Below are 27017 nucleotides of genomic sequence, written 5' to 3'. Positions count from 1 at the left end.
CGTCGAAATTTCATAGATAACTCTTTAGTATAAAGTTCCGTGGTCCTGAAAATTTTTTAATGACTTGCGTGGTTTAGTAGAATCATTTCGAGAAGCAACGATTCTTTCTTGCCGCTGAGAGAACAATACACTAATTGGTCATATGTCGCAATTTGTTTGTTTTATATCAATGCACGCATTGCACTGACTACCAGATGCACACAATTGCAGCGATAACAAAGAAACATCGCGAGAATGACCGTTTATGAAAAATCGATTCTCGGTCGTCAATAAAGCTAGGAGCTTGTTGCATCAGAACAGATCCGATGCACACGAGAACAAATACGAATGGCATCTAAAAGTATCGCAGGTGTGCTATTCACATGTACAGGAAATGAACGAGTTCTAAGTTTCGCGCAACGAAAACAAGCAACACACACAAAGCCAAACACTGATGGCTAGAAGCGACATAATTGCAATGCCAGATGCACTTCAAGTGAAATATTCGCTAGCGTTCACAGCTCGAGATGCAATACTTATACGCTAGCGACAGCTTACTTGCTATGCAAGGGTGGAGTTTACTTTGCAAATGTTCTCTTTTCGCTATCCCCCTTCATTGTTTCTATTCTAGCAACTGCATAAGTTGCCCGTTATTGACAGCTCCTGGCGGAAATGCACACAAATGGACAGAACAAATGTATGGGGAAATGGGAAAGCTTCCAATTATCATCAATTTCAACCATATAGACTGTGGGATTGTAATGTGTAGCATATAAAACAAATCATAGAAAATTTCCGATTCGATTGGTATGCAAATCGTTAAAATCCGTTCGCAGCAAAAATAGTTATTGAAGTTAACTTTATTTCATAAAAAAATTGTAAGGGGTTGTATCTAGGACACGACCGCATATTTTCGACGTAGAACTAAACAATTACATTATGCAATCCAATTGTTTACCACTTCGAAGATTATTTTAGAATGCATCGAAATTTTTGTAATAGTTTATGTTCTTTGTTACAAATAAATTTGGTGAACGTCCTTGAATGTTAGATATGATGCCTTGGACCACCAACATATGTGAACGGAGAAATTGTCAAACGATCATTGTATTTTACATTTCCCTCTGAAATTATTGCACATTCCGGTCTGCACAACGACAAGCGAGTACAAAAGTACTCAACACTCAACAAAAATACCCCCGACTTGCATGTACTTGCAAAGCGGATTCCCCCAGGCACATTAATTTTGAAGTCCGTGTTAGGGAGGAAACACATTTCAGAGGGAAAAAAATACCCTCGACTTGCATATTATGGCGTAGCGGATTCCCCCAGGCACATTGATTTTGAAGTCCGTGTTAGGGAAACACAGCTCAGTGGGAACAAAAATACCTACTTGCATATATATTTGCAAAGCGGATTTCCACAGGTACCGTAAATCGAGCCAATCAAAATTTGGCAGTTAGGGCGTTTAGATAACGCTTGACATTTCACAGTTATTTAAAAACTTATGAAAAATAACATTTTATTAATTGTGATAGACGCGTAGAAGTATTTCCTATCAATTGATGCAAACATCTTTCCGATCTGTTAAGAAATGTTTGAGTTATAAGCATTCGAAATATGGGTAGGGTTAGCACACATCGGCAGAAGAAATATATGGGAAAAATGATGTTCTTCCAGTTTTCATGAATTTAAACCATTCAGAAATTAGCGAATTGTAATGTATAGCATATAAAACAAATCTTAGAGAATTTCCGATTCGATTGGTATGCATATCATGAGAATTCGTTCACAGTGAAAATAGTTATTAACGTTAACTTTATTTCATAAAAACGTGACCTGTTTTCTGATTCTGATTTTCCCGTTTCTGGCACCCTTCCTGAAAGAGGTAGTTCTACGTCAAAAAACATAATTTGATTTTCTAATAAAAAAAATTATCAATTTATACGCATTCTTATTAGTCCAAATCTTGATCGTAACACCCTTTTACCTAAACCATTCCAAAATGCCGCTGATTGTGACATTTATTTCCTATTATTATTTTGAAGTGAAGTTCAATTATAAATCTACACAAATAACTTCAGGTTCTACGGTAAAAACAGAAATAAAAGAACAAATCATCATCTCATTGTTCCACCCGAGCGCATCGAATCAATGTTGCAATTGGATGGAATGCAATCTCCCACAAATGATTGCTTCGAGAGAATTGCAACGGAAACCTTTTTAATTGATTTGGCGAAAATAATCAAACACCGGCCCCAGGTGAGCTCGTGTGTTTTAGTAAAAAACAAAGCCAACAACGAAAAACCGTTTTCCCTCTTAATGTTTTCCTCATTTACAGGTTCACACACACACGCGAAACAAGTGGTGTTTCGGCACGTGTTGTTGGCAAATAAATCGATCACCAAGGGAAAGGCAAATTTGCTAGCGTGAAAATATGATGGAAAAAATGGACAGCTGATCATAAATATTAATTCTGCTGTCGAAATCAAAACAACGCAAGCTTATGCTGAAAGGATTCGGCGGCGGCGGCGCCGGATTGCGAGTGTGTGGTTTTGGGTTTATTGAATCAACTCGAAAACAAACCAACCCGTAAACAGCGGGTCTAGACCATAAGCACAACAGCGATGTCTATTCGGGTGTGGAGAATGGATAAGTTGGGTAAAGTTCGTGGGGGTTTCTTTCCCTTACTTTCGCTAAATCCTAAAATTTAGCAATGGAATTTGTGATGCAAGAGTGAGGTGAGCTTCGCTGACTTCGCGCAAACTGCACACGATATCTGCTAGTATCGCAATTAGTCAATTATGTGAGCCGTCGTCAAAAAGTGTGTAAACCTATCAGAGAACTATTCATTTGTCAAATATCAGCAGCAGCAACGTTATTTTATCGTTGAAATTAGTTATTTTTGAAAAAAAAAATTGAGAGCGATAAATTTTCCACCGTTAGCCATATTGTAAGGTTATGCTTGTTTACTTTTTTGTAGGTACAAGAATGGTGAGGAACTATCGGAAGGATAATAATGCTCGGAAATATACTGTAGTTTCTACTGCAGATTCAATGCAGTGCCTTGAAAAATTCAAATCCGGAAAAATGTCTCACGCAGAAGCCGCTAGGCAACTTCATTGCAGCCGACAAACAATATACAACAAGCTATGCGAATCGCACCAGAAACAGCCCGGACATCAGAAAGTTTTTACTGAGGCGGAAGAATTATCGTTTTCAGACCATCTCAGCTGCTTGTCCGAGTGGGGCTTCCCCGTTGGAACCGATGATCTGCGGGAAATAGTTCGAATTTATTTGACGAAGCAGGAAAGAAAAGTGCCAACTTTTGTAAATAACAAACCTTCACGGGACTGGGTGGCACGATTCCTACGCGATCACCAGCAACTAAGCAAACGTTTTGCACAAAATATAAAGTAAAAACGCGCAGCAATAACACGAGAAACAATCGCAGAGTACATGGCCAACTTAAAGGAATCTCTGGAAGGTGTTCCGGCTTCCAATATTTTTAATTACGACGAGACGAATTTGTCAGATGATCCGGGTAAGAAGCTTGCTATCTGTAAGCGTGGCTTAAAGTATTTTGAAAACGTGAGGAACTTCAGTAAATCTGCTACTTCCGTTATGTTTTGCGGAAGTGCAACTGGAGAACTGTTGCAACCATACGTGGTGTTCAAGGCAGAATATTTATGGGATTCTTGGACACTTAATGGCCCTCGAGGAACAAGCTACAATCGAAGTGCTTCTGGCTGGTTCGACGAAAGAATTTTCGAGGACTGGTTCAAGACACTTTTTCTTCCAGCTATAAGGCATTTGAACGGACCAATTGCGCTGATCGGAGACAACCTCTCATCTCATTTGAATCCAACAGTTATTGAAATTTACCGTCAAAAATATATTAAATTTATCTGCTTGCCACCTAATGCAGCTCATCTGACACAACCGCTCAACGTAGCATTTTTCTCTCCAATGAAGCGTGAATGGCGGAAAATTTTAGGACGGTGGCGTGCCTCTTGTGAGGGTTCTAAGAACGCAACTATTCCCAAAGGTCACATCGGAAGCCTTATCAACTGAACTTTTGAACTTTTGAAGGCACTAGCTCCACACACTAGACGTATTCTAATATCGGGCTTCCGGAAATGCGGTATCGTACCATGGAATCCCCACGAACTCATTAACCAGCTACCATCTGATAGCTTAAAGCCCGAGTTGATTGGAGACTCATTTAAACAATTTCTGAAGGAACATCTTAATGACGTGATCGGCTGTCCAGTTGGGCCTCAACCGAAGAAAAAACTAAAGGTTTCTCCTGGAAAAAGTTTTTCTCTTGATGAAATTCCAAAACGTGATTCGAAACCCATATCTAAGACACCCGGTAAAAGGGGACGAAAGCCCAAAATCACCTCGTTTTAAAATACATTGATGTAATAAATTTATTTTGAAAAATTCGTTCAAATGCACATATTATATGTATAGCCATCCATAACTCCTTGTTCCAAAAAATTTTAATTCAGCATTATCCTAAGTAATTGATGTAATTGATGATGATTTTAAATTTTCGAATGACTATGTCAAAAGTAGTCCCCAACGTGTGCAACGGAGCTATTTTTTATCGCTCTATGAACAAAAGTGTTATTTCTCAATTAATTCAGATCATATTTTGCACAAATGTTATCTATACATCCAGGTTAAATATATGTCAAGATTGTTAAAATCCACCCCCAATAATCGGAGTTAAATAATTTTTAAATGATGAAAATGAAAAAAAGTGTCAAAAGAAGCCCATGCAACTTCTGCCACGAATCCCGTGGCACCGTATCGTCGTGGGTTCTCCGGCTCAAGTGAGCTGAATTCCTTTTTCCATGGGAGTCTTCACTGGGTTGCTCTCCACAGCTTGTTAACGTTTGCTTCCTGCGACAGTTTCATCTTTCCTTCCTTTGAATTGTAGTCCAATAGCGTACCCAAAATTTTGCTGACCTCTCCGCAATTGGTCATCACAAACAATTTTGCCAATTACTTTTTCAGCTTCGCGATAGTCTCTGGTCTCCTTCCACATATCAGCAGGTCATACGCATACAAGATAACATAAAGGGCCTGGCCGGGTGAGGGAGTAAAAAGTGCCCCCAAACCAAATCACTAGCTGTATGGCCAATATTGTATACGATAATAAATAAGAAATTTTGACGGTTTATTTGAACCCCTATGTGGTTTAACATAGGATCTATAGTGAAAAACATACTTTTTCGTTTATTTCACGCCATCCTCAAAAGCTTCGAGATAAACATTTGAAAAAAATGCTGAATGGGCATCTTACTACGGTGTATCAAGAAAAATTATTTTAAAAAATCATCAAAAATTTTAGTACTAAAAAAATATTGAAATTTTGAAAAAAAATGTTTTGGGATTTAGAGATTCAGTACTACTCTTATTCATATTTTTTTTGTTTCTAAGGCTTTTCTAGATGTGTGTGATTTTTTTCAGATTTTTTTTTTCAGTGTTGCGCGGTACAAAAAAATATTTTTTTTTTATATTTCCAAAGAGTCTGGCTGGGTGAGGGAGTAAAAAGTCCCCCAAACCAAATCACCAGCTGTATAGAAAATATTGAATAGGGTACTAAATAAAACATTTTGGCAGTAGTACCATATATTTGAGTCCTTATATGGTACACCATAGGATCTATGGTGAAAAATGCACCTTTTCATTTTTTTCACGCCATTCTCAATAGCTTTGAGACAAAAATATGAAAAAAAAATATTTAAAGTACATCTCACTTAGGTGTATCAATCAATATTTTCAAACAATTTTTTCATCAGAAAATCAAACACTAAAAAAAATTTTTTTATTTTTTGTGGCAGACTTATCTCACTTCTTAACTAGGCGAACCTAGCCAGAATTTTCACCTGCCCCCGGGCTTCTGAATGCCAAAGGGGGACTAGGCTCTGCGGAATGCACGTATCTGCATGCTCGTGCTGTTTCAGTCCTGACCGAGATATTGTCGGACAATCGCGCAGGTGCTAAGGATGACCGACTTTTGGATGCCGGCCAATTCCTTCTCCATATTCAACACCTTTAGCGCTTCCAGAAGTGTCTTCGGGACAATTCCAGTTCCAGAGAGAACGACTGGAACAATTCTTGGGACCTCCCTTAGCCCCCACAGTTCCTTGAGCTCCACGGCCAATGGTCGGTACTTGCAGATTTTGCGACCGTGGGTCTCCTCCAGATTCTGGTTCAGTGGAATAGCGACATCGATGATGGTGACTTTGCGGTCGCTCTTGTCGTAAACCATTATATCTGGACGGTTGTGGTGGATCGAGAGGTCGGTCAGAACAGTGCGATCCCAGTACAGCTTGAAACGGTCATTTTCCAGGACAGGTGCAGGCAGGTACCGGTAGTTTGTTACGTTGTCTTCCAGTAGAGCACATTGGAGCGCCAGTTGTCGATGAACAATACGGGCCACGTTGTTGTGGCGCTCGGTGTAGGCTGCGTTGGCCAAAACGGGACAGCCTCCCATAATGTGCTCTATGTTTTCACCTGGTTGATGGCACATCCGGCAAATGTCATCAACGTCTTGATGCCAGACGTACCGCCTGCAGTTTCTCGTCGGCATTATCCTGTCCTGGATGGCTATCATGTCGGCTTCTACTACTGAAGAGAGTTCACCACGCGTTAGCCACAGATTAGATGCGGCCTTGTCGACGTGTGGCCGATCCAGTTGATGGGGGTGGGCACCATGCACTGCCTTCTGCTTCCAAGCTGCAATCTTCTCCTCCACTGTCTGCAGATTGCAGTTGAGTTGGTACTCCGCTTGCGCCAAGTGCAGAGCGCTGTATCCTCTGTCGGCGGCGCAGACAGCCCGGTATAGCGCGTTTTGGTTGGCGCGTTCTGCGAAGTACTCGCGCAGTTGTCGTACCTGGGCAACACACAGTGCAGATATGTCGACTATTCCAAGTCCCCCTTCTTTGCGTGGCAGTGAAACTCTCTCCAGTGCCGATTGAGGATGGTGCATTCCGGCCTCTTTAAATGCTTTCCTCATCCTCCTCTCAAGGTCCTCTAGGTCAGTTTTGCTCCATTTGACTACACCAAAACTGAAGGTCAGCAGGGGAACCGCGAATGTGTTGATCGCGCGTACCTTGTTCCCCGCGTTGAGGAAAGTCCTCAGGACACAGTTCACTCGACTCAAGAACTTGTCTCGCAGCTCCGTCTTGATGTCGGAGTGGCGAATCCCGGTGAGCTGTCGGAATCCAAGATATTTATAGGATTCGCCACGAACCATGTCTCTTATGAACTCGCCGTCATAGACCTCGTAACCTCCGGATTCGGTAAGCTGCCCTTTCAGCAGATGGACACAGCGGCACTTGTCAAGGCCGAACTCCATGCAGATGTCCCTGCTTATGTCTTCGACAACCCGGATAGCTACACCTAGACGCTGACGTGAATCAGCGTAGACCTTGAGATCATCCATGTAGAAGGTATGGGTCACTTCTTCGTGGGCGCCGTCGCCATACCTTATTTTATAGCCATGACCGTTTCTATTGAGCGTCCTACTGAGGGGGTTCAGTGCCAGACAAAACCAAAGCGGGCTGAAAGAGTCGCCTTGGAATATCCCCCTCTTTATCTACAGCGTTCTAGACTGCAATACATTTTCCCCATCACTGAGGTGCAGAGACGTACTCCACTGCCTCATCGCATGCTGCAGGAACCTAACGACGACGGGATCAATTTTGTAGAGCTCCAATACCCGGACGAGAAACGAGTGAGGTATGGAGTCATAAGCCTTCCTGTAATCGATGTAGGCCATACTTAGGTTCCGCTGGTTATATACCGCCTGGCCGACTATGGCTGCGTCGATGATGGCCTGGTCTTTGCAGCCATGCGTATTTTTCCTGCATCCTTTCTGCTCTTCTGCGATGATGTGATGCTGTTCGCAGTGAGCAGAAACTTTGGCGGTAATTATGCTGTTCAGTATTTTGTACAGACTCGATAGGCACGTTATCGGTCTGTACTTTGATGGGTTCAATGTGTTGCTGTCTTTCGGGAGGAGGAAGGTGACGCCACGGGTGGCGAATTCAGGAAGGTTGTGTGGGTCACGTAGCACCTTGTTGAAGCACTCAGCTATCTTTGGATGTGCGACGGTCAGCTTCTTGTGCCAAAAGTTCTGGACACCATCGGGGCCCGGTGCTGCCCAGTTCCTCAGGTACCGCGAGGCTTCGCGGACATCGTTCTCTCCGACGATGATAGCTGGCATCTCTCCAATTTCACCACAACTCTCCTCCTCCCGTCTTAACCACATTTGCCCGTCGCGATGTTCTACTGGGGACTCCCAAATACCAGCCCAGAAGTTCGTCACATCGCTAATATCTGGCAAACCTTCGCGGTAGTCGGGCTTCTCGTCGCTAATGTGGTCGTAGAACGCTTTCTCGTTATCTCTGAACATCCGATTTTGTTCCTGGCGCTTTGCAGAGTCAGAGTAACGTTTCAGCCGTTTTGTAAGGACGCTCAATTGCTGTACCAGTGTGTCGAGTTTTTCCGTCAGCTGGTGAGCTCCCAGCTGGCGAAGTTCAGTAGGCCGCACGATCACAGCAACTTGGCGACATAATTTCACCGATCTGCTGCCTCTTTTGTACGCCATCAGTCTTCCAATTGCGGCGCGCTTGTTTAGGATCCGTTGCTCCAATCTCCTTCGCCATGGAGGCTCACGCCTTTCACGGAGATGTTGGAGCAGTCCGCCTCTTGGCCTAATACGGTATCCTAAACTTTTGGCGGTCGCCACAGCAGCACAGTAAACTTTCAGTTGCAGCTCCTCCATGTTCTCAGCATCAACCAAGTGCAGCGGAAGAACGTGCTCGTTCATGAGCTTTACTGCACTTGTCAGCCTGCGGGAATGCTGCAACTTCGGGATCCTGGGGCGCGACAAAGGGTCCGTGTCGCGGAACTGTGAGATCGCCTCGTCGTAATGGAAGACCAGATCGCGTAGTAGTTGTTGATCTGGCTGTGGATCTTCCGGCTCAGGGGGTTGTTGTACTGTGGCCTCCACTGGTGCTGATTCGCGTGCCCCACTCGCGAATGAATTGCTCAGCCGTACTGAACTTCGTCTCGACACATCGCTTGCTCTGCTTGTTCTGGAGCTTAGTTCTCTCTGCACCTGCTGCTTGATGTCGTCGACTTGCGTTTGGGAGAGCATATTGTTGCGTACAATCGCTCTACGCCTCGCGTTCATCGCGTTTTGGTCAAGCCTCCCGACGAACTCTGGATACGCTTCCTCGAACATTGCGAGTATATATTGCTGAATTGGCAGCGATATACTGGGCGCTGGACAGCGTCGCCTCACGACCTGTTGAACACTATTACATTGTAACGGATAGTCTTAGCTCTGTCGAAGCTATCCGTTCAGTGAGGCCGGAAAAGCACTCGCCGTACTTCCTTGAGAGAATACGAGAAATTTTGAGTGCTTTATCCAGACGCTGTTATGTCATTACCTTTGTCTGGGTCCCTTCACATTGCTCAATTCCGGGTAATGAGAGGGCTGACTCATTGGCAAAGGTAGGTGCAATTGAAGGCGATATATATCAGCGTCAAATCGCCTTCAATGAATTTTATTCTTTAGTTCGCAAAAATACCATCGCTAACTGGCAACGCAAGTGGAATGAAGATGAATTGGGCCGGTGGTTTCACTCGATTATCCCAAAGGTTAGCCTCAAACCGTGGTTCAAAAGTCTGGATTTGAGTCGGGACTTTATTCGCACCTTCTCCCGACTCATGTCCAATCACTGTTCGTTAGATGCACTACTCTTCCGTTTCAATCTTGCCAGCAGCAATCTCTGCGTTTGTGGCCAAGGTTATCACGACATCGAGCACGTTGTTTGGTCGTGCGAGGTGTATCTGGTCGCCAGATCGAATTTAGAAAACTCCCTTCGGGCCCGAGGAAGACAGCCCAATGTGCCAGTGAGAGATGTGTTGGCTCGGTTAGACCTTGATTACATGTCCCATATATATGTTTTCCTTAAAGCTATAGATCTTCGTGTGTGATTGTCCCTACATCCTTATACCCTCCTTTCCTTCCTTTGCGGGTAATTCGTCCCCTTGCTATAAATAGTAGAATAAGTTGAAATGTAAATAAACTATAGATATACGAATAGATTTAAAAATTGAGTGCTCATCAACATTGTTACAATTTCCTTATATCCCATCCTTCTCCTAAAAATATGTCACCCTTCTAAACTCGAGTACACCGCGAGTAATCGGTTTTCCACCTTACTAACCATAGATGTAAGAAAATTGTTTATATATATATATATATATATATATATATATATATATATATATATATATTTATATATATATATATATATATATATATATATATATATATATATATATATATTTATATATATATATATATAGTTTTAAAAATATGTTTAAGAATTCGGCTCCTTTAAACTTAAGTAACTGAGCCTGTAAAAATAAATGAATTAATAAAAAAAAAAAGAAAAAAGTTGTAAGGGGTTGTATCTAGGACACGACCGCATATTTCCGACGTAGAACTACGCAATTATATTATGCAACCTATTTGTTTACCACTTGGAATATTATTTTAGAATGCATCGAAATTTTTGTAATAGATTATGTTCTTCGTTGCAAATAAATTCGATGAACGTCCTTTTACGTCTGATATATTTGAACGGAAAAATTGTCAAATGATCATTGTATTTAGCATTTCCCTCTGAAATTATTGCAGATCTCATTTTTACATAGTTCTCGAACCACGAAAGTTCATTCACCTGTAGTATCTGATATGAGGAAAAAAAAAGTTTAAAAGTACGTTTTAGGGAAACATATCCCGGTCTCCACAACGACAAGCGATTACAAAAGTGCTCAACACCAAAAATTACCCCCGACTTGCATGTATTTGCATAGCGGATTCCCGCAGGCACATTAATTTTGAAGTTAGTGTTAGGGAAGCATAGCTCGGTGGGAACAAAAATAACCCCAACTTGCATGTATATTTGCAAACCGGATTTCCACAGGTACATCGATTTTGAAGTCTGTGTTGGGGAAACCGTACATCGGGCCAATAAAAACTTGCCAGTTAGGGCGTTTAGATAACGCTTGACATTTTACAGTTATTCAATTGTTCATCTCATGGAAAATAATATTTTATTAATTGTGATAGACGCGTAGAAATATTTCCTATTAATTGATGCAAACATCTTTCCGATCTGTTAAGAAATGTTCGAGTTATAAGCATTCGAAATACGGGTAGGGTTAGCACACAAATCGGCAGAACAAATGTATGGGAAAAAAGGAAGTTCTTCCAGTTTTCATGAATTTAAACCGTTCAGAGATTAGCGAATTGAAATGTATAGCATATCAAACAAATCTTAGAGAATATCCTATTCGATTGGTATACGAATCATGAGAACTCGTTCTTAGTGAAAATATTTATTAACGTTAACTTATTTCATAAGAACGTGACCTGTTTTCTGATTTGGCACCTTTCCTGAAAGACGTAGTTCTACTTCAAAAAAATAATAATGCAGACGATGAAGAAAATTATTTTTGTGTCTCGCAATGCAATACTGGAAAAATTACACATGTGGAAAAAAAGACACATACGAACGCATTTAAATAAAAAATTGAAGCAGAAGTGGGTCTCAAAGTTATTTTTTTTTCAAAATTTCAAAATGCCAGAAAATATATAAAGCTTTTGAGGATGGCGTGAAATAAACGAAAAAGTACGTTTTTCACTATAGATCCTATGTTAAACCACATAGGGGTTCAAATAAACCGCCAAAATTTCTTATTTAATATCCTATACAATATTTGCCATACAGCTGGTGATTTGGTTTGCGGACTTTTTACTCCCTTACCCGGCCAGGCCCTTTCGTCATCATCTTTAATCTGGGTACACCCAGGTTTTTTTTACGGGTGGGTAGAAAGTTGAGTGTTGCTCGCTTCCGAAAACCCGTAGTTTTTTCCTGCAATTTCGTTGGTTACTGGTAGCTATAGTTCGGTTCTCCTCACGAATGAGGTCATCTGCTGTAGCTAGAAGATGCCCTAGTCATTTGTACACTCTTCTGCCGATGCACGTGCAATACCACTGTTGGACCGTCTAGAGCTAAATAGACAGGGAAAGACATTCACGAATCGCTGCCCGTAAAACCCTGTCCCGTTGTACCGCTCGGCGAGCTCCCCGTTACCCAACACCTAAAATCCACGTAAGAATCGTGATAAGGTGCGGCACTATGCGCTAAGCTCCGTTACAAGCACTAATTACCGTGATGGATTAGAATGTTTACTTGAACATCCTGAAGGAAAATATGAAGCAAAATGTCAACAAAATGGGAACCGAGGATTCAAGTTTTATTGCGACAATGACCCAGAGCATAAGGCATGTAAAGTTCGCACATGGTTGCATTAAAATTGCTCAAACGTTATTAATATTCCTCCACGATCTCCCGACATCAATTCCAGAAAAAAACTAAGGAAGTTATCTGTGTAGGAGATTAAGAAACCATCAAATTTCTTAAAATAACGATTTTGAAAAACACTTGATGAAAAAATGGATGAATATTCCTTCCGGATACACAAAAAAACTCGTAGATAATAGCTAAATACAGCTAAAGATATTGCAATGAACAAGGGATTCCATTCTAATGATGAGTTCTGGAATTGGACAACGCCTTCGAAATCGAGTTGAGATTTCAACCAGCGTACGATTATGAGTTTGAGTCAATTTTCATACATTAGAACGTATATTTTCCATTTTTAGAGAAATAAAAACCATTATTCTGAAAACAGATAGCAAAACTTTTAGCTATCATATGACACTATGACTTTATCGAAATAGAATGTTCCGAAAGCTTGTTTTCGACTTTCAAAAGAAGGGAAAAGAGATCTGCATGGTGGAGTACGATTATGGATTTGAGTCACTGTATATCAAAACAAAAATTAACCGGTAAAGTATCAGGCAAACGTATGCCGTTCGACACTCGCTAAAGCTCGATCAGACATTGCTAAAATATCATTTTCTATGTTTCAAACTAACCGGGAAATCCATGGAACACAGTTTTGGGTGCGAGAGCCTCGATTTCTTATCCTCATAAAACGGGGTCTTCGCCCTCAGAATAAATTTCGAAAAAAAAAAGTTATAATAGAAATTACGCTTTTTTTCTGAAATTGGTCAACGCCTACGAAATCGAGTTGAGATTTCAACCAGCGTACGAATATGAGTTTTAGTCAATTTTCATACATTAGCCTTTCTTAGAAAATTAAGAACCATTACTCTGAAAACAGATAGCAAACCTTTTAACTCTCATATGACACTATGACTTTATCTAAATAGAATGTTCCGGAGGCTTGTTTTCGACTTTCAAAAGAAACGAAAAGAGATCTGCATGGTGGAGTACGACTACGGATTTGAGTCACTGTATATCATTCATTTCTATTCAAAACTATACCACTATCTGGAGAAAATTTCCACAATTATAGTTATTCTAGCTGGAACATTTAGCACGCAAAATCATAACTCGTGTACTCTCGCAAGGTATCACAGACCGTCTTAAACCCATGATGTTTTCCGCGGCAGAATATTTATAACATACTTGCATCCTTACAATTCTTCTGAGCGGTTGTTTCTGTTTCTATTGTTATCCAGGGCGTTTTTTTTTAGAAATTTGTGTTATATGGAAAATGGCTTTAGATTGAGGTATACTGCCGTAAACTCGCAAAGTGACGCAAGCGCCAGAGGGAAGAATTTTCAGTACGAGACTTTTCGCAAAATTGCATACGCGTGCATTACGAAAATCTGATCTGTACAAATTGTATACAATTGATGGAAAAACATTGCCATCGGTTTGATTTTTGAAAAAAAAGCAGTTTTTCTAAGCTTTGTTACCAACGCCAGTTTGTTGTGGAAACAGCAAATTTGAATCGCTGTTTCCACAACCGATTGGCGTTCATCCATCGAAGTATACGAGAATCTGTTTCCAATTATTTTCTGCCGCCGTTGAGCGGAGCATGAGAAAGCATCAGGGAGAAAAGGTGTACACATTTCCCGACTTTGTAGCATGCGTCGAGCAGGCTAACAAAGTTGACAACCCGATTGGCGATCAAACGTACAAATTCACACCTAGGCGGCGCTGCGGTGAAAGTGATGACGGTTTTAAATTTTGCAATGTGAGTTTATGGGAGGTTTGTAGTTCTTTCCATAAATTACAATGCTATAATCATAAAAGATTGTTTGATTGCGATGAGTTTGGAAGAAATTTAATTCTGCGCAATTTTATATATTAGGCTGTCAAAAAAGTCCTGCGGTATTTCCGCGAGGTGTCGTTGTAAGCGCGTAGTTCTAGTTGTATTCATTGTATCGAGTCATACTATAGCTTGTTGGAAAGGTATTTTTGCGCGCTATAATATAGTCCTTGACAGTGTTTTGTTTGGTTAAGTCGTTCGTGAGTTATTGTGTCGCAAATATGGACCAAAATAAAGAGAAAATCCGACATATTTTACAGTACTACTATGACAAAGGCAAAAATCCATCCCAAGCTGCCAATAAAATTTGTGCAGTTTATGGACCCGATACAGTTTCCATTTCCACCGCACAACGATGGTTTCAACGTTTTCGTTCTGGTGTAGAGGTCGTCGAAGATGCGCCACGCTCCGGAAGGCCTGTCGTCGAAAATTGCGACAAAATCGCTGAATTAGCCGAGAAAGACCGGCATAGTAGCAGCCGTAGCATCGGCCAAGAGCTGGGGATAAGTCATCAAACCGTTATTAACCATTTGAAGAAGCTTGGATTCACAAAAAAGCTCGATGTATGGGTGCCACACACGTTGACGCCAAAAAACATCTTTGACCGTATCGACGCATGTGAATCGCTGCTGAATCGCAACAAAATCGACCCGTTTCTGAAGCGGATGGTGACTGGCGATGAAAAGTGGGTCACTTACGACAACGTGAAGCGCAAACGGCCGTGGTCGAAGCCCGCTGAAGCGGCTCAGACGGTGGCCAAGCCCTCATTAACGGCCAGGAAGGTTCTGCTGTGTGTTTGGTGGGATTGTCAAGGAATAATCTATTATGATCTGCTTCCCTATGGCCAAACGCTCAATTCGGACCTGTACTGCCAACAACTGGACCGCTTGAAGGTAGCACTCATGAAGAAGAGGCCATCTTTGATAAACAGAGGCCGCATTGTCTTCCATCAGGACAACGCCAGGCCACACACTTCTTTGGTGACGCGCCAGAAGCTCCGGGAGCTCGGATGGAAGGTTCTTTTGCATCCGCCGTATAGTCCGGACCTTGCACCAAGTGACTACCACCTGTTTTTGTCCATGGCGAACGAGCTAGATAGTCAGAAGTTAGCCACAAAAGAGGCCTGTGAAAATTGGCTATCCGAGTTTTTTGCCAATAAGGAAGCGAGCTTCTATAACAGGCGTATTATGAAGTTGGCATCTCGTTGGGAACAAGTCATCGAACAAAACGGCGCATATTTGACTTAAAACAGATGATTGTAACTAATTTTATGAACAAATGAAAATTCAAAAAAAAATACCGCAGGACTTTTTTGGCAGCCTAATATAACATGTTATCTGTTTACCTCTTCCAGTTGTGAAAAGTGTATAAATATTGACAATGGTTGAAATCAAGAAGGAAATTCGAGAGCACAATCAAAAACAAGTAGAAAAATGCATGATTCCTGCATGTGAGAACTACCTTGGAAATCCCGGAAGTAAAATATACGTGAATTTTTTTTCAGTTTTAGGTTACATTAGCATCATTTTCTTAGTACAAAAACAAAATACAGATGTCTCACCGATCGTTTACGTTTTACGTTAGATTTCCAATTGACGAATTTACGCAAAGCTGAATCAGCTCATGCGACACCTACATTAGAGCTCAGAACTACAAAAGTGAGGACTGAAAAGCGCGATTCGCTCGTAATTATTAATTTTATTTTTATTTAGATTCATTTCAGTCACTAAATGTCGTCAGTATATGGTTAGAAAATTATTGTTTTGTATATTGCCGATGGTTTCAACAAGCGATTTTACCAAAGTCATAGATAATCTTCGGAAATTTTAGGTTTGATGATGTATACCGGTTATTGATACTATGGATAATTGCGATGAAATCGATATCATATCAAATTGGCTGATATCATTGATTATTTAGGGACCGATACGAGAAGGATTTGCAGTATTTTTAGCGCAAAACACCCTATTCGTCGTTTACTTAGTTGAAAAAAATTTATGTTACAATACTTATAACAAGCCATTCCTCGTAATATACGTAGCACATTGTAAAATGATGATTTTCTAACCTTTTCAGCGTGGAAAGTATAGATGAAACCGGAAGATTTGAAGATAAATGATTTTTTCTAAAAAATTTGAACGAAGTTCATACCAAAAAAACAAAACATCCTCATTTTACTCGCTGCGCCATCTGGTTGTAAATCCAACGTAATATCGTCAATTGTGACAATTATGGACAGCAACATTTTTTTCCAATTCAAAATGCAACTGAAAACAACCGTGTTAAATAAGATAATGCCGTCCGAAATTATCCGATGCAAAGCAAATACAATCTCCGCGAGAATGTTTTGGGTTTTGTTATAAGGCGTCATGTACAAATTACGTAACGCGATAAGGGGGGAGGGGGTCGATGTTGCGTTACTTTCGGTGTATTAGAGGTAGGAAATTGCGTTACGTAGTGGGGGAGGGGTCCAAAATCCGGATTTTTAGCGTTACGTAATTTGTGCACGACGCCTAAGATGCATTTCGATGGAGAATTTAGATTCAATTTAGATTCAATCAACACTCAGCTTCAATTCATCCGAAAGAGAAATTGAGCAGATGAGGTAAGTAAACATCGTCAAGAAGCTTTGTCCCTTGATTCCTGAAGATAAAGGACACTATTGGGGAATCCTCGTAATCAACAATAAAATTTATGAGTTTTAACTATTTAGTTACAATCGTTATGTGCAATGTGTGAGAACAACAAAACACTTCAATCTAGGTTTTTTTTCTCTCAAGATGAGTTTGATTTTATGAATTTAAATATTTGACGAGACTTATAAAACAGAGCTTCTAAGTACACGATTTGTAGTTTGTAAAACAAAATTGCTGCTATAAATGTAACCCTGCACGGGGATCGACAGTGTTTGATTGGAATATTTGGCATGACGAACTTTTCGGAAAGTGTTTTGACGTAGGACTACGTTTTTCATTTCTATACCGGGGTGTAAAATCAAAGTTTCGAAAACGAAAGCGTTACGCCGGAGACCGAGATTTTGAGCGTTAATAGCTCATAACCAACCGAACGAAATGGTATGATAAACACTTCATTCGAAATATAAAATGTCTACGCGTTATATACTTGTTACTTTTTGATCGAAAAACTTGTTTTAATAGCCTTAAAATTGCTTTCAAAACAGGCTATTGAAATCACCAATCGGTATTCAAGCGAGTGCCACTCGGAAATCCACTCAGTTATAATTGAGCAGCGATTGGAGCATGTTGTCGCTATTGTGGTGAAGCTTACTTCCTTCATCATGAAAGCGCTGATGAAAGATGTCACCAGGAGCCTGTTTGTGCACCTTAGGCCAAAAGGGAATCCATCAGAGGGAGAGTGATGCCACTGAAAAGGCGACCAAGAAAGTACCAGCATCGAAAATTGGTTCCGCTTGAGGCATCGAAGCAGTCGCCACACACACAAATACACGCGCGCAACTCTTCGTTTACAGAATCCAGAAAAATGTGATCGTTGCTGAAAAATAATCTGCCAGTTCTCCTTGGAATTGAAAATTACATTCAAGCGAAAGAGTTTATTTTGAATGTTTATGTTTATGAAGATCAGCATCAGCAGAATATTTTCGTATTCAATATTGGATGCATCAAACCATGTGCCTCCAACGTAACGCGCTTGTTTTCGAAGTCTCCCGAATATTCATTCATTCATTCATTCATTCAGAGTGGATTCAGATTCAACTTCAAACAAATGATCACTAAATCAACGATAGTCCTACGTCACCCTTGTGATTATACCATAGATATAATCCACTTCCTGTTTTTTTACAAGAAAGAAGGCATGTGACTCTCATTATGCTAAAGATCCATTACGGAACATGTTGTTATTTGAAATTTGCTGTCCCCGCTCGTTCATTCTATGCCATCAGAACAGATCAAAAAATCACATCGTATCACAATCAAATTAAGTAACATCATAAGGCAAATGGCAAAGGCAAAATCACAGTGGAAATGGCGCTTACGCCATTCCGTTTTCAAGCTTTTACGGGGTCATTTTTTACATTTCTGTAAAACTTTGCAGTCGTTTGGAATGATTTGGTATTCTTAATCGATCTATAACATAAAAAGTAAAATGTCAATTTTGGCGCTCGCGTCACTTTACGAGATCACGGCAGTATAGGAGAATTTTGAGTAAGGAGTTTTAGAATGGGGACAGATCATATGTTACACTTGTTACGAAAATATTTCGATGCCCTGTTGGGCGGCCTTCCGACAGGTGACCGGAACTTTAGCCATCGCTGTCTAAAACAAACTGTTGGCATGTTTTTTCTTTGTAACCCGCGACGCCGGGGAGTTCGTCGAGTTCGTCGCAACCGGGGATTTTGCGCGAGGGAGACCAACCGCCGTGTTGTTTCTCGATTGCCCGGCAATGAGACACCCACTGAGGACGGGTTTGTCCTTTCTCCTCACAAACCCGGTTAATTCCGCGACCTTTTCTGCGCTCTCGAGAGTACCCGCGACGACGTTGGTCCCCGATCCGCAACGCAACCACAAACTGAGGACCTGAGCTGGTTCCAACAACACCGTTTATGCCGAGAATATCATCACAGGACTTAATTTCAATATATCCACTCCCACCCACCTTGAACTAGCTTCAGAGGACGAAGCGGGTGTTGAAATATTGCTACAACAGAAGAGGAGTTCCAATCCTGGACTCAAGACCTATTCCTGAAAAGGTGTCGGTGTTTCGGATACACGCCAGCCAGTAAATGTATCAAAATGCTTTCCTAAACCTCTACAATGTAGAGTCTACATTTATTGACTCAATAATATCCTACATCAACAACATAGAAGTCAATTACTCTCCATATAATTTTGAATCATATTCTAACTCAATATCATAAACAGGATACATATAAATTTTAACATTAAATCAACAACATAATTTATTTAATAGTTTTTGGTTTCGAACCTCGACCCATAGGATTTGCAATTCTCTACTTTGCAATTTAGCCTATCTCTTCATTTTGTGCGCACCCTCTGCAATACCGACTGTATTTGCTCGTCGTCGGCTATTGCTCTATTTTAAGCATGCTTTTTGTTGCATGTTCTTGTGGCATTGTTATTTGTGTGGCGTTCATTCTGTCTTCAACTCTACATGACCTTTATACCAAAGTGAATAGCCGGCGGTTTGTTGCTGGGTGAGGAACGTGGGCGATGAATGCTCAACCTCCGTGTAGCTGAGCCGTGGCAATTTTCCGGCGAATGTTGTCTGTCTGCTTAATGTCGTATTGCGCGATCTCCTTTTGCGCACGGGCTCGATCAACGATGACTGTGGGGTCAAAAGCGGCCACGTGCCACATTTAAGTTTTAGAGCTTACCTCAAATTTACTCAGACGGATGCACAGGAGGGTAATTGCACTTTAACTAAACTAATCTATCTAGATTATAAGACTACAAAACAATAGAACAAAAAACACAAAAGAACATTTAGCACACTAGCTGACTCGAACCTAGTACCGACCACTACCTTTCGATAGAAAACTCGCGGATTCAAAACTAGTCCGCTTTGCCTCTTCCACGGCCAAAGTTGGAATGAGCGAATATATAATTTGAATCTCTGATCAACCCAGCATTCTTTAGAACCGGAACTACGTTATTATTAACGAAGTTAATAGTTCCTTGGTTTTACCGGAGTTCTTTGTGGTTTCATCCAGTTGTGGTTTCATTACAGTTCGAATCGATTAGTCCGCCGGATTTGGATTTTTAAGAACAAGAAACCCGCCGAAGACTCTGCTTATTGGGTGAAAATGTGTTATCGAAAAAAAGAATAAGTCTTCTAAAAATGTATTGGTCAGTGGGTGTCTTGTCTAAGAACAGCCGCCGAGTCAACATCCAGCACCCATTATGGCTAGTCGCTCAAATACAAAAAGAGTAGAGGCGCTCGCGCTTCATCCCATACAAACATAGAAGAGAGAGGCTCAGATTCACACAAGTGAGTTTGTGTTGAATCTGAACTTCAAAATTAGGAAACGAGGGTCTTCCAAATACTGAAATCAGTGCCGTGCGACATGTTTCTTAGGTTTATTTATTAGTTCCTCCTCCGTTTTCGCTACGAAATTGTTGAAGTAGACCCTCTACATCAGATTTGATCAGAACTTCTCAATGGGAGGCAGCTGGAGCACATTCGGAGGATTGGCGGACTTCAGAACAACATCTGTCCTCAAGCGGTCTACTTCAGCGACTTCTTCTCGTAACGGGAGGAGGCCAGGCCCGGCCAAAACACCACACCCTCGCCCGGATGATATTTTTGGATGAAAGAGGCAACTTCGGGCAGGTACTTTGTGCTGTAAATCTCCCCGTTCATCGCAAGTGCCGAACTGAAGAAGAGTGGCTATGACATTCCCTATTAGCTGATGATTAGCCACAGCAGCACCCTTTTTTGGGAATTTGGTGTGGGAGTTGTACTACACGTCGGAAATTACCTCCTTGGTGGGGGAGATAAAGTAGCGTTCCGCCACATTCCATTTCGCCGGAAAAAACTATTCTCCATAACATTCAGCCTTTGTTTCTGGGTCAAAACTTCCTGTTTCGATACGGCCGGTCACAATTTACGTTTCTGGATAATGATGTCTATCTCCGCTAGGTTTTTTTTCATTGTCTAGCCCGATTCTCCGTCCTCCCGGCCCAAGGCCGGAACGATGTAACCGCCTTTCCCTCCTTATTTAGCTGCAATTTACGATCGCGTAGCACCATCGGGTGACCGGAACCAGGTTTCCGTTCAATGCGTTCATTCTTCTCCAGAAGTGTAGGGATGTTATAGAAACCGGAAAAGGCATATACGGCGGATTCAAAGTACTTGACGATGTCTATTTCCTTGGCAACGGGATGAAGCTCTCAGTACGCATAAACCATGGAGCACAGTTGCACAGATTTTTTTTCTATTTTGTTGGAAAACTCATGGGTTACTATGATTGACAATGCACAAGTTGTTTCATCCCCAGGTGTCAAGGTGAACGCATGATAATTGGTAAAATTGGTAATTTGGTAAAATTTGCCAATTTTTAAAGGAAAGCGTTAGAATAGGGTCACCACAACGATTCTCCTATCAAAGCTGTCACCTTTTTTCATACTATTTTCATTGCTATTATATTGCTTTCATTGAAATATTGTCAGTACGTTTGAGCGATATAAAAAGTTATGCCCTTCTTTTTAAGCTTTCCGCAAAACTTCATTGTAATGAAACATTTTTTTATTTATTTATAGACCTACAAATAAAATACTTCACTTTTTATCATCCTTTCTACTTAAGAATTTCAAATTGCCACGATATACTCTGCAGTTCAGGCTTAAACCGTTGGTGAGGTTCTGAAAACATTGAGAGGAAAAAATATAATTTTTTTTCACAAACGACCCAAGCTCGACTTACTAATCAAAGCGTAATGCTGCGCGTTCTGAACCGCACTCAAATCACCAGTCGCAAGAGCGACTGCTTCCACATCCTGCCCACTACCGGGCACTATCATTTCCGGAATCCAAATGGCGTCCAGCGAAAATTTAACCAAATGGAACAAATCACCAAAATCCGTCTGAACCTGAGCCGCCTTCTCCAGGTGATCCAATTCGATAGCCACTTTGCAAACCGTTCGAATGTGCCGCTGTCTCTCAACTGCACAGATTCGAGCCACCAGCGCGTGGAGAGCGTCCACAAGGGCGATATCCTCGAATGGATTGCCTTCCTTCAGACTGAGCAGTTTGCGCTCGTGCTTCCGCCGGTTCTTGCCCGATCGATGCGATTTGCTGAAAGTGTAAACAATTTATTGGTTGTATGGTTAAGGAATGATGAAATTATATTTACCCAGATCTTCCGGAGCTACTCGTGTACCGGGAAGACGCCACCGTCGAGGTGTCCGAATACAAATCGCAATCCTCCACATCGTGTCCGTCATCTTCTTCGTTGTGTTGCTCAAGTTTCTTCCTAGTCTTTTCCTCCCTAACCACAAGCAGTCGATTTTTCTGCTTCAAGAATTGCTCCTTCTCGTTGGCGATCGTTTCTACCAACGAATGCAAATATTGTTCCAAATTTGGTCGTATCACATCGTCCACCAGCGTACGATCGCAAATGTGCGCTTCTAGCAAGGCCTGTTCAAACAGGTGATCCTTCAGAAGTATCTCTATCGTTTTTCTGCCGTCATTCAGAAATTCTTTCGCCAGTCGGGCGGCTGCTTCATAATTTCCGGCTTCCTGCAGCGCTGGAATTAACGAGTGAGCCAATCGCTCTAACTCACTCTCGTCGTATTTGGCATCCTTCGCCAAGCGGACACACCTCTCCCAATCAACAGCATTCCTCGCCGAAGCGATCGCCTGCCGGTAATCGCGCGCTTTCTCGTAAATCAAACTCGCATCCGATGGTTTGTTACTTTGTCGCAAATGATCCCCGTAGGATGTGCATATTCTTGCGAAATACTTCTCATTGCCTCGATAGCAACTCATAGCCTTGGTGTAGAGACCATGCTTGATCGTCAAGTGGAGCGCTTCCTGGAACTTGTCTTCGTCATCCCCATACCGCGAGATGCTCTCGATCGCTCGCTCGAACCGCTTCAAATGGCAGTCGATTTTATACTTGCGGTAGTTCTCATCCAATCGCTTCAATTCATTGAGGAATGGCAGATACTCTTTGGGGTCCTTTTGAGATTTCGTAGCCACGTACAGAACCAGCCCGAAGTCGTACATCCCGAGGGCAACATTGAACAAGTCATTGACCTCCACAAGGTATAGTAAATATTTGAGCGCTTCTTCGGCGGCTTTTTCATTTCTTTGGGTCTTCTTGAGGTCCCAAATCACTTCAAGGGCTTCCTCCAGCTTACCCTGTTTGACATGACAGGTGATTTTCGGCAGAGTATAATCCGCTCGGACTCGGTCCGCCTCGTTCAATGCATGCAATAATTGATCGCAGAGGAGGCTAACTTTGGCCTCGACTTTATACCCCTCGATCACCGGTGCTTTCCTATTGCGATAATTACTCTCGTACATACTCTGGCAGACATCCTGATTCGCCAGGTCACTTATGAACAAATTTAGCCAGTTCGCATTGACGATCTCCCGAAGGAAGCGGTCCAAATTAGATAAAAACAGCTGCGGATTGTGGTCCACAATCAGGTTCAAGTTGATGCGCTCCTTGCGAAGGATGTCGAAGGCTTTGTGGTACTCGAGTGCGTTCAGATGATCGGCAACCAGGTCCAGCGTCAAGACACGAGGTGCAATCGCCTCTAGATTACCCCGAGGAAGTTGGAACACTGTGCGAGAGAACTTGGGCACAACCACAACCAACTTCGAACCACGTTCCACGCGCCGTTCGCCAATCACTGCATCGCTCTCAACGTCGACAAATTTCAACTCGGCAATCGTGGTGAATAGTAGGTAGTGCTCTGTTAGAAAAATCGAAGTTACATCCGAGGCGATCTTGGAACCATTGGCGTACAAGGTTTGGCGATTTTTCAACGAGTAAACTTTGAACTTGTCGTCTTTCAGTGGACGAACCCTGAGTTGCTCACAGAATTCTGGTAATTTTAAGGACTCCTTCAAAATAATCGAAGGTAGCAAATCTAGCTGAAATGTTTGACCTGTCATAAGTTCAATTATCGCAGAGGTACCATTGATTCCCTCGATGCATCCGATACAATCGGTGTCACTGCCCACTTTGAGGCTCTGCAGAGATTCAAATTTTCCCTCCGAAATGTTAATGCGGAAGACCGTAACTTGATTGCACCCTTCTACGACCAAAAGTACGTCTGGCCTTAACCACAACCAGTGTGAGTACCGTCCAGTACCAATTTCCAGCGTCTTTCCAAGATTCAGAACGCCTTTCAAATGATGAACTACATCTTCAGCAATCTCGGGTTGATGAAAGGTGACCCTGTTGCGACTGTCGACCACAATGAAACAGTTGGAATCGAGCTGATCCCCCGGATTGCGTAGAAAGCTCACGGCGTTCATTTGCTCGTTGGTGTTCAGCGTATATCCACACATTGGAGGTGGAATAACAACTCCTCTGAAGTTTGTTAGTAGCAGAGATTTTCCATCGATGACGGCAACCAGAGCCTCATCGGATTTTTCCAATCCATCGGAATTATTTACAGCAAATTCCCACCTGATGGCTTCGTAGTCTCCATTTTCCAAGAGAATATGAAGTATTTTGCCCTGCGAGTATTTTATATCCCAATGAATTCCCACTATATTGGTTCCATATTCCAAATATTGTTTATTATACCAATGATAATTGCATATAATCATGAAATATAAACAGTTTAATTCTTTCGCCTGTTTCAGGGTATGCACAACAAGTATCTCAGAATCCTGACTCCAGTACAGACCTCGAACTACCTCTTCGCTCTGATTGAACGGCAAATCAATTTCCCTGTGCTTCAGACCATTTTTCTCGAACAAAGCAATCACATATTTGTCCTTCAGAACCTGAGGCGTAGCGATCCACAAACCAGACGGTCTCCATGCAAGTGCTGCTTCCAATCCGTAGCATTTTTCTGACGTAAACTGCAAGGCTCCTTCCTTGCTGATAACTTTGAATGCCCTCCCAAACGGACCCAAAAATCCCACAACAAAGTACTCTCCATCAGCCCTCCAGCTGATGTTCACCTTCGAATTAATCTGAGTCGTATCGCTCAACGCATCAACTTCTTCCTTCTTTACACGGGCTGCACTCTTACCTTCTGACCCATGAAATTGTGTTTCTTTCTTTCCCCATCCGACGCTCATAAACTCCCGATCGCCGAAGGTATCATCTTGGAGGCAGATCTCATTGATCGGATCGTAAGCGGCATTCATCGTTACCACATTAGAATTACTAAAATGAAAATCAAACAAAACTTTCAAATTCCCCTTCAAAATGCTTCCAAATCAATCCATTCTCACCAGTCAACGAACGCTACCACTTCCTGTTCCGGACTCCATCCCATGGCCTGTAATCCACCCGAACAAAACGTCACCACTTCCGGTTCATTCATTCCATCGCTTTGAAAAACCATGACTTCACCGGCGGCCGTAGCTATACACAACTCATCGGTCAGCGCCAAGTGTTCAATTCCAACTATCTCCCCCGGGACCGACAAAATCCTCGTCCCAACTTGATCCAACCGGTTCAGTCGATACACGACGTAATCGTTGTTGCTCGCATCGGCCAATACAACATACATCATATCACTATTATTTGAATCCACCACCATCCGAGTGGATGGACCCAATGGGAAGGCCCCAAAGTTGGCACTTTTCTGGGCAAGACAGTATAGATTCTTCATTGTTGCACATCAACTGGTAGCCCCAAGAATGAGCAATAAATTGCGATATCGCACAGTATGATTGCACGTTGTTTTGTTTATGTTTTTGTGGACAGCATGACGACTAATGTCAAAGTGAATTGGTTGCAAATAGAGTGACCAAAGCGCAGCAAGAACTACCGCACATTAAATCAAATGTTTTGACGTAGGACTACGTTTTTCATTTCTATACTGGGGTGTAAGTTTGAAGTATCTAAAACGAGAACGTTACGCAAGGTCAACAAAATTTTTATCGTTAATACCTCTCAAACAACTGAACAAAATGGTGTGATAAACACATCATTCGAAAGATAAAATGTCTAGGCGTTATATACTTGTTACTTGTTTATCCAAAAACTTGTTTCAATAGTTTCAAAATTGCTTTCAAAAACGGCTATTGAAATCACACGAATCTCTATGTAATCGGGTGTATCCACGCAGTTATGATTGCGCAGCAGTTGATGAACGATAGCTGGAATCTGTGTGTTTCTCTGACACAGACGCCAAAATCAATGAGCCTGGAGAAATTGACATTACAAAGTAGATGCATGGTGCGGGTACTTTTATACTCGCATGCATTTCTGCAGACCGGAATGTGTTTCCCTAACACAAACTCCAATACCAATGAGCCTGGGAAAAATCTGAGACGAACCAGCCCAGGAGGCTGAAAGTCTCAAAAAGAAAAAAGAAAAAAAAAGAAAAAAGCCTGGGAAAATCGGCATTGCGAAATAGATGCATGGATTTCTGCAGACCGGAATGTGTTTCCCTAACACAGATTTCAAAACTAATGAGTCTGGGAAAATCGGCATTGCAAATATATGCAAGGTGCGGGCAATTTTGTAACCGCATGCATTTTTGCACCCCCGGAATGTGTGCGGAATTCAAAAGTGGTATATACACAACGTTTTGGCTCTAGACTACATTGGAAGATATCCCTTCATGTCTTCAGCTCACTGAACTTCTACCGTTCTCATGTTCCGTTTGACAAAATGTTGATAACAATTTAGTGCGATTACGTCGATTAAACAGGATTAGGAGCACCCGTGGCCGAGTGGTTAGCGTCTCACATTATCATGTAGGGTGTTCGGGTTCAATTCCCGTTTTGGCCGGGGGATTTTTTCGTCAAAGAAACTTCCTTCGACTTGCACTGTGGTCACGCGTATTCTAGAGTTTGCCCCTCGGAATACTTTCAAGGCGTGTTATTTGGCTTAAGAAATCTCAATTAAGTATTAATAAATGACGCTAGTTAATGCATACGTTGAGACGGCAAAAGTTCCACAGAGAACGTTAACGCCATTCAAGAAGAAGAAGATATCGATTAAACAATATGCGTTCAACTTACATATCAAGTACTGAGTGCCTGAAGTTCATCAAATCAAGCAAATTTGTGGTTCGAGAAGTACGTGCACTTGGGAGATGCAATAATTTTAGAGGGAAATTTAAAATACATTGATCGTTTAGTAAT

The 27017-nt window shown here is 41.8% G+C and overlaps 1 protein-coding gene and 1 pseudogene across 1 annotated transcript; one reads left to right on the top strand and one right to left on the bottom strand.

The window, feature by feature from the left end:
* The first annotated feature begins 2970 nt into the window (after positions 1 to 2970).
* Positions 2971 to 4053, top strand: LOC129774313 (jerky protein homolog-like; annotated as a pseudogene).
* Positions 4054 to 21456: 17403 nt separating this feature from the next.
* Positions 21457 to 25630, bottom strand: LOC129775595 (elongator complex protein 1). Its single transcript, XM_055780505.1, has 4 exons — positions 25152 to 25630; positions 22081 to 25083; positions 21652 to 22022; positions 21457 to 21590 (listed from the first exon to the last, which is right to left on the bottom strand). The coding sequence occupies exons 1-4, from the start codon at positions 25532 to 25534 to the stop codon at positions 21526 to 21528; spliced, it is 3822 nt and encodes a 1273-aa protein (XP_055636480.1). The 5' UTR covers positions 25535 to 25630; the 3' UTR covers positions 21457 to 21525.
* Positions 25631 to 27017: the final 1387 nt, after the last annotated feature.

This window comes from Toxorhynchites rutilus, chromosome 3 (genome assembly GCF_029784135.1).
Source record: "Toxorhynchites rutilus septentrionalis strain SRP chromosome 3, ASM2978413v1, whole genome shotgun sequence".
Lineage (NCBI taxonomy): Eukaryota > Metazoa > Arthropoda > Insecta > Diptera > Culicidae > Toxorhynchites > Toxorhynchites rutilus.
The sequence above is the reverse complement of the archived record's forward strand: the minus strand, read 5'-3'. Positions and strand labels throughout refer to the sequence as shown.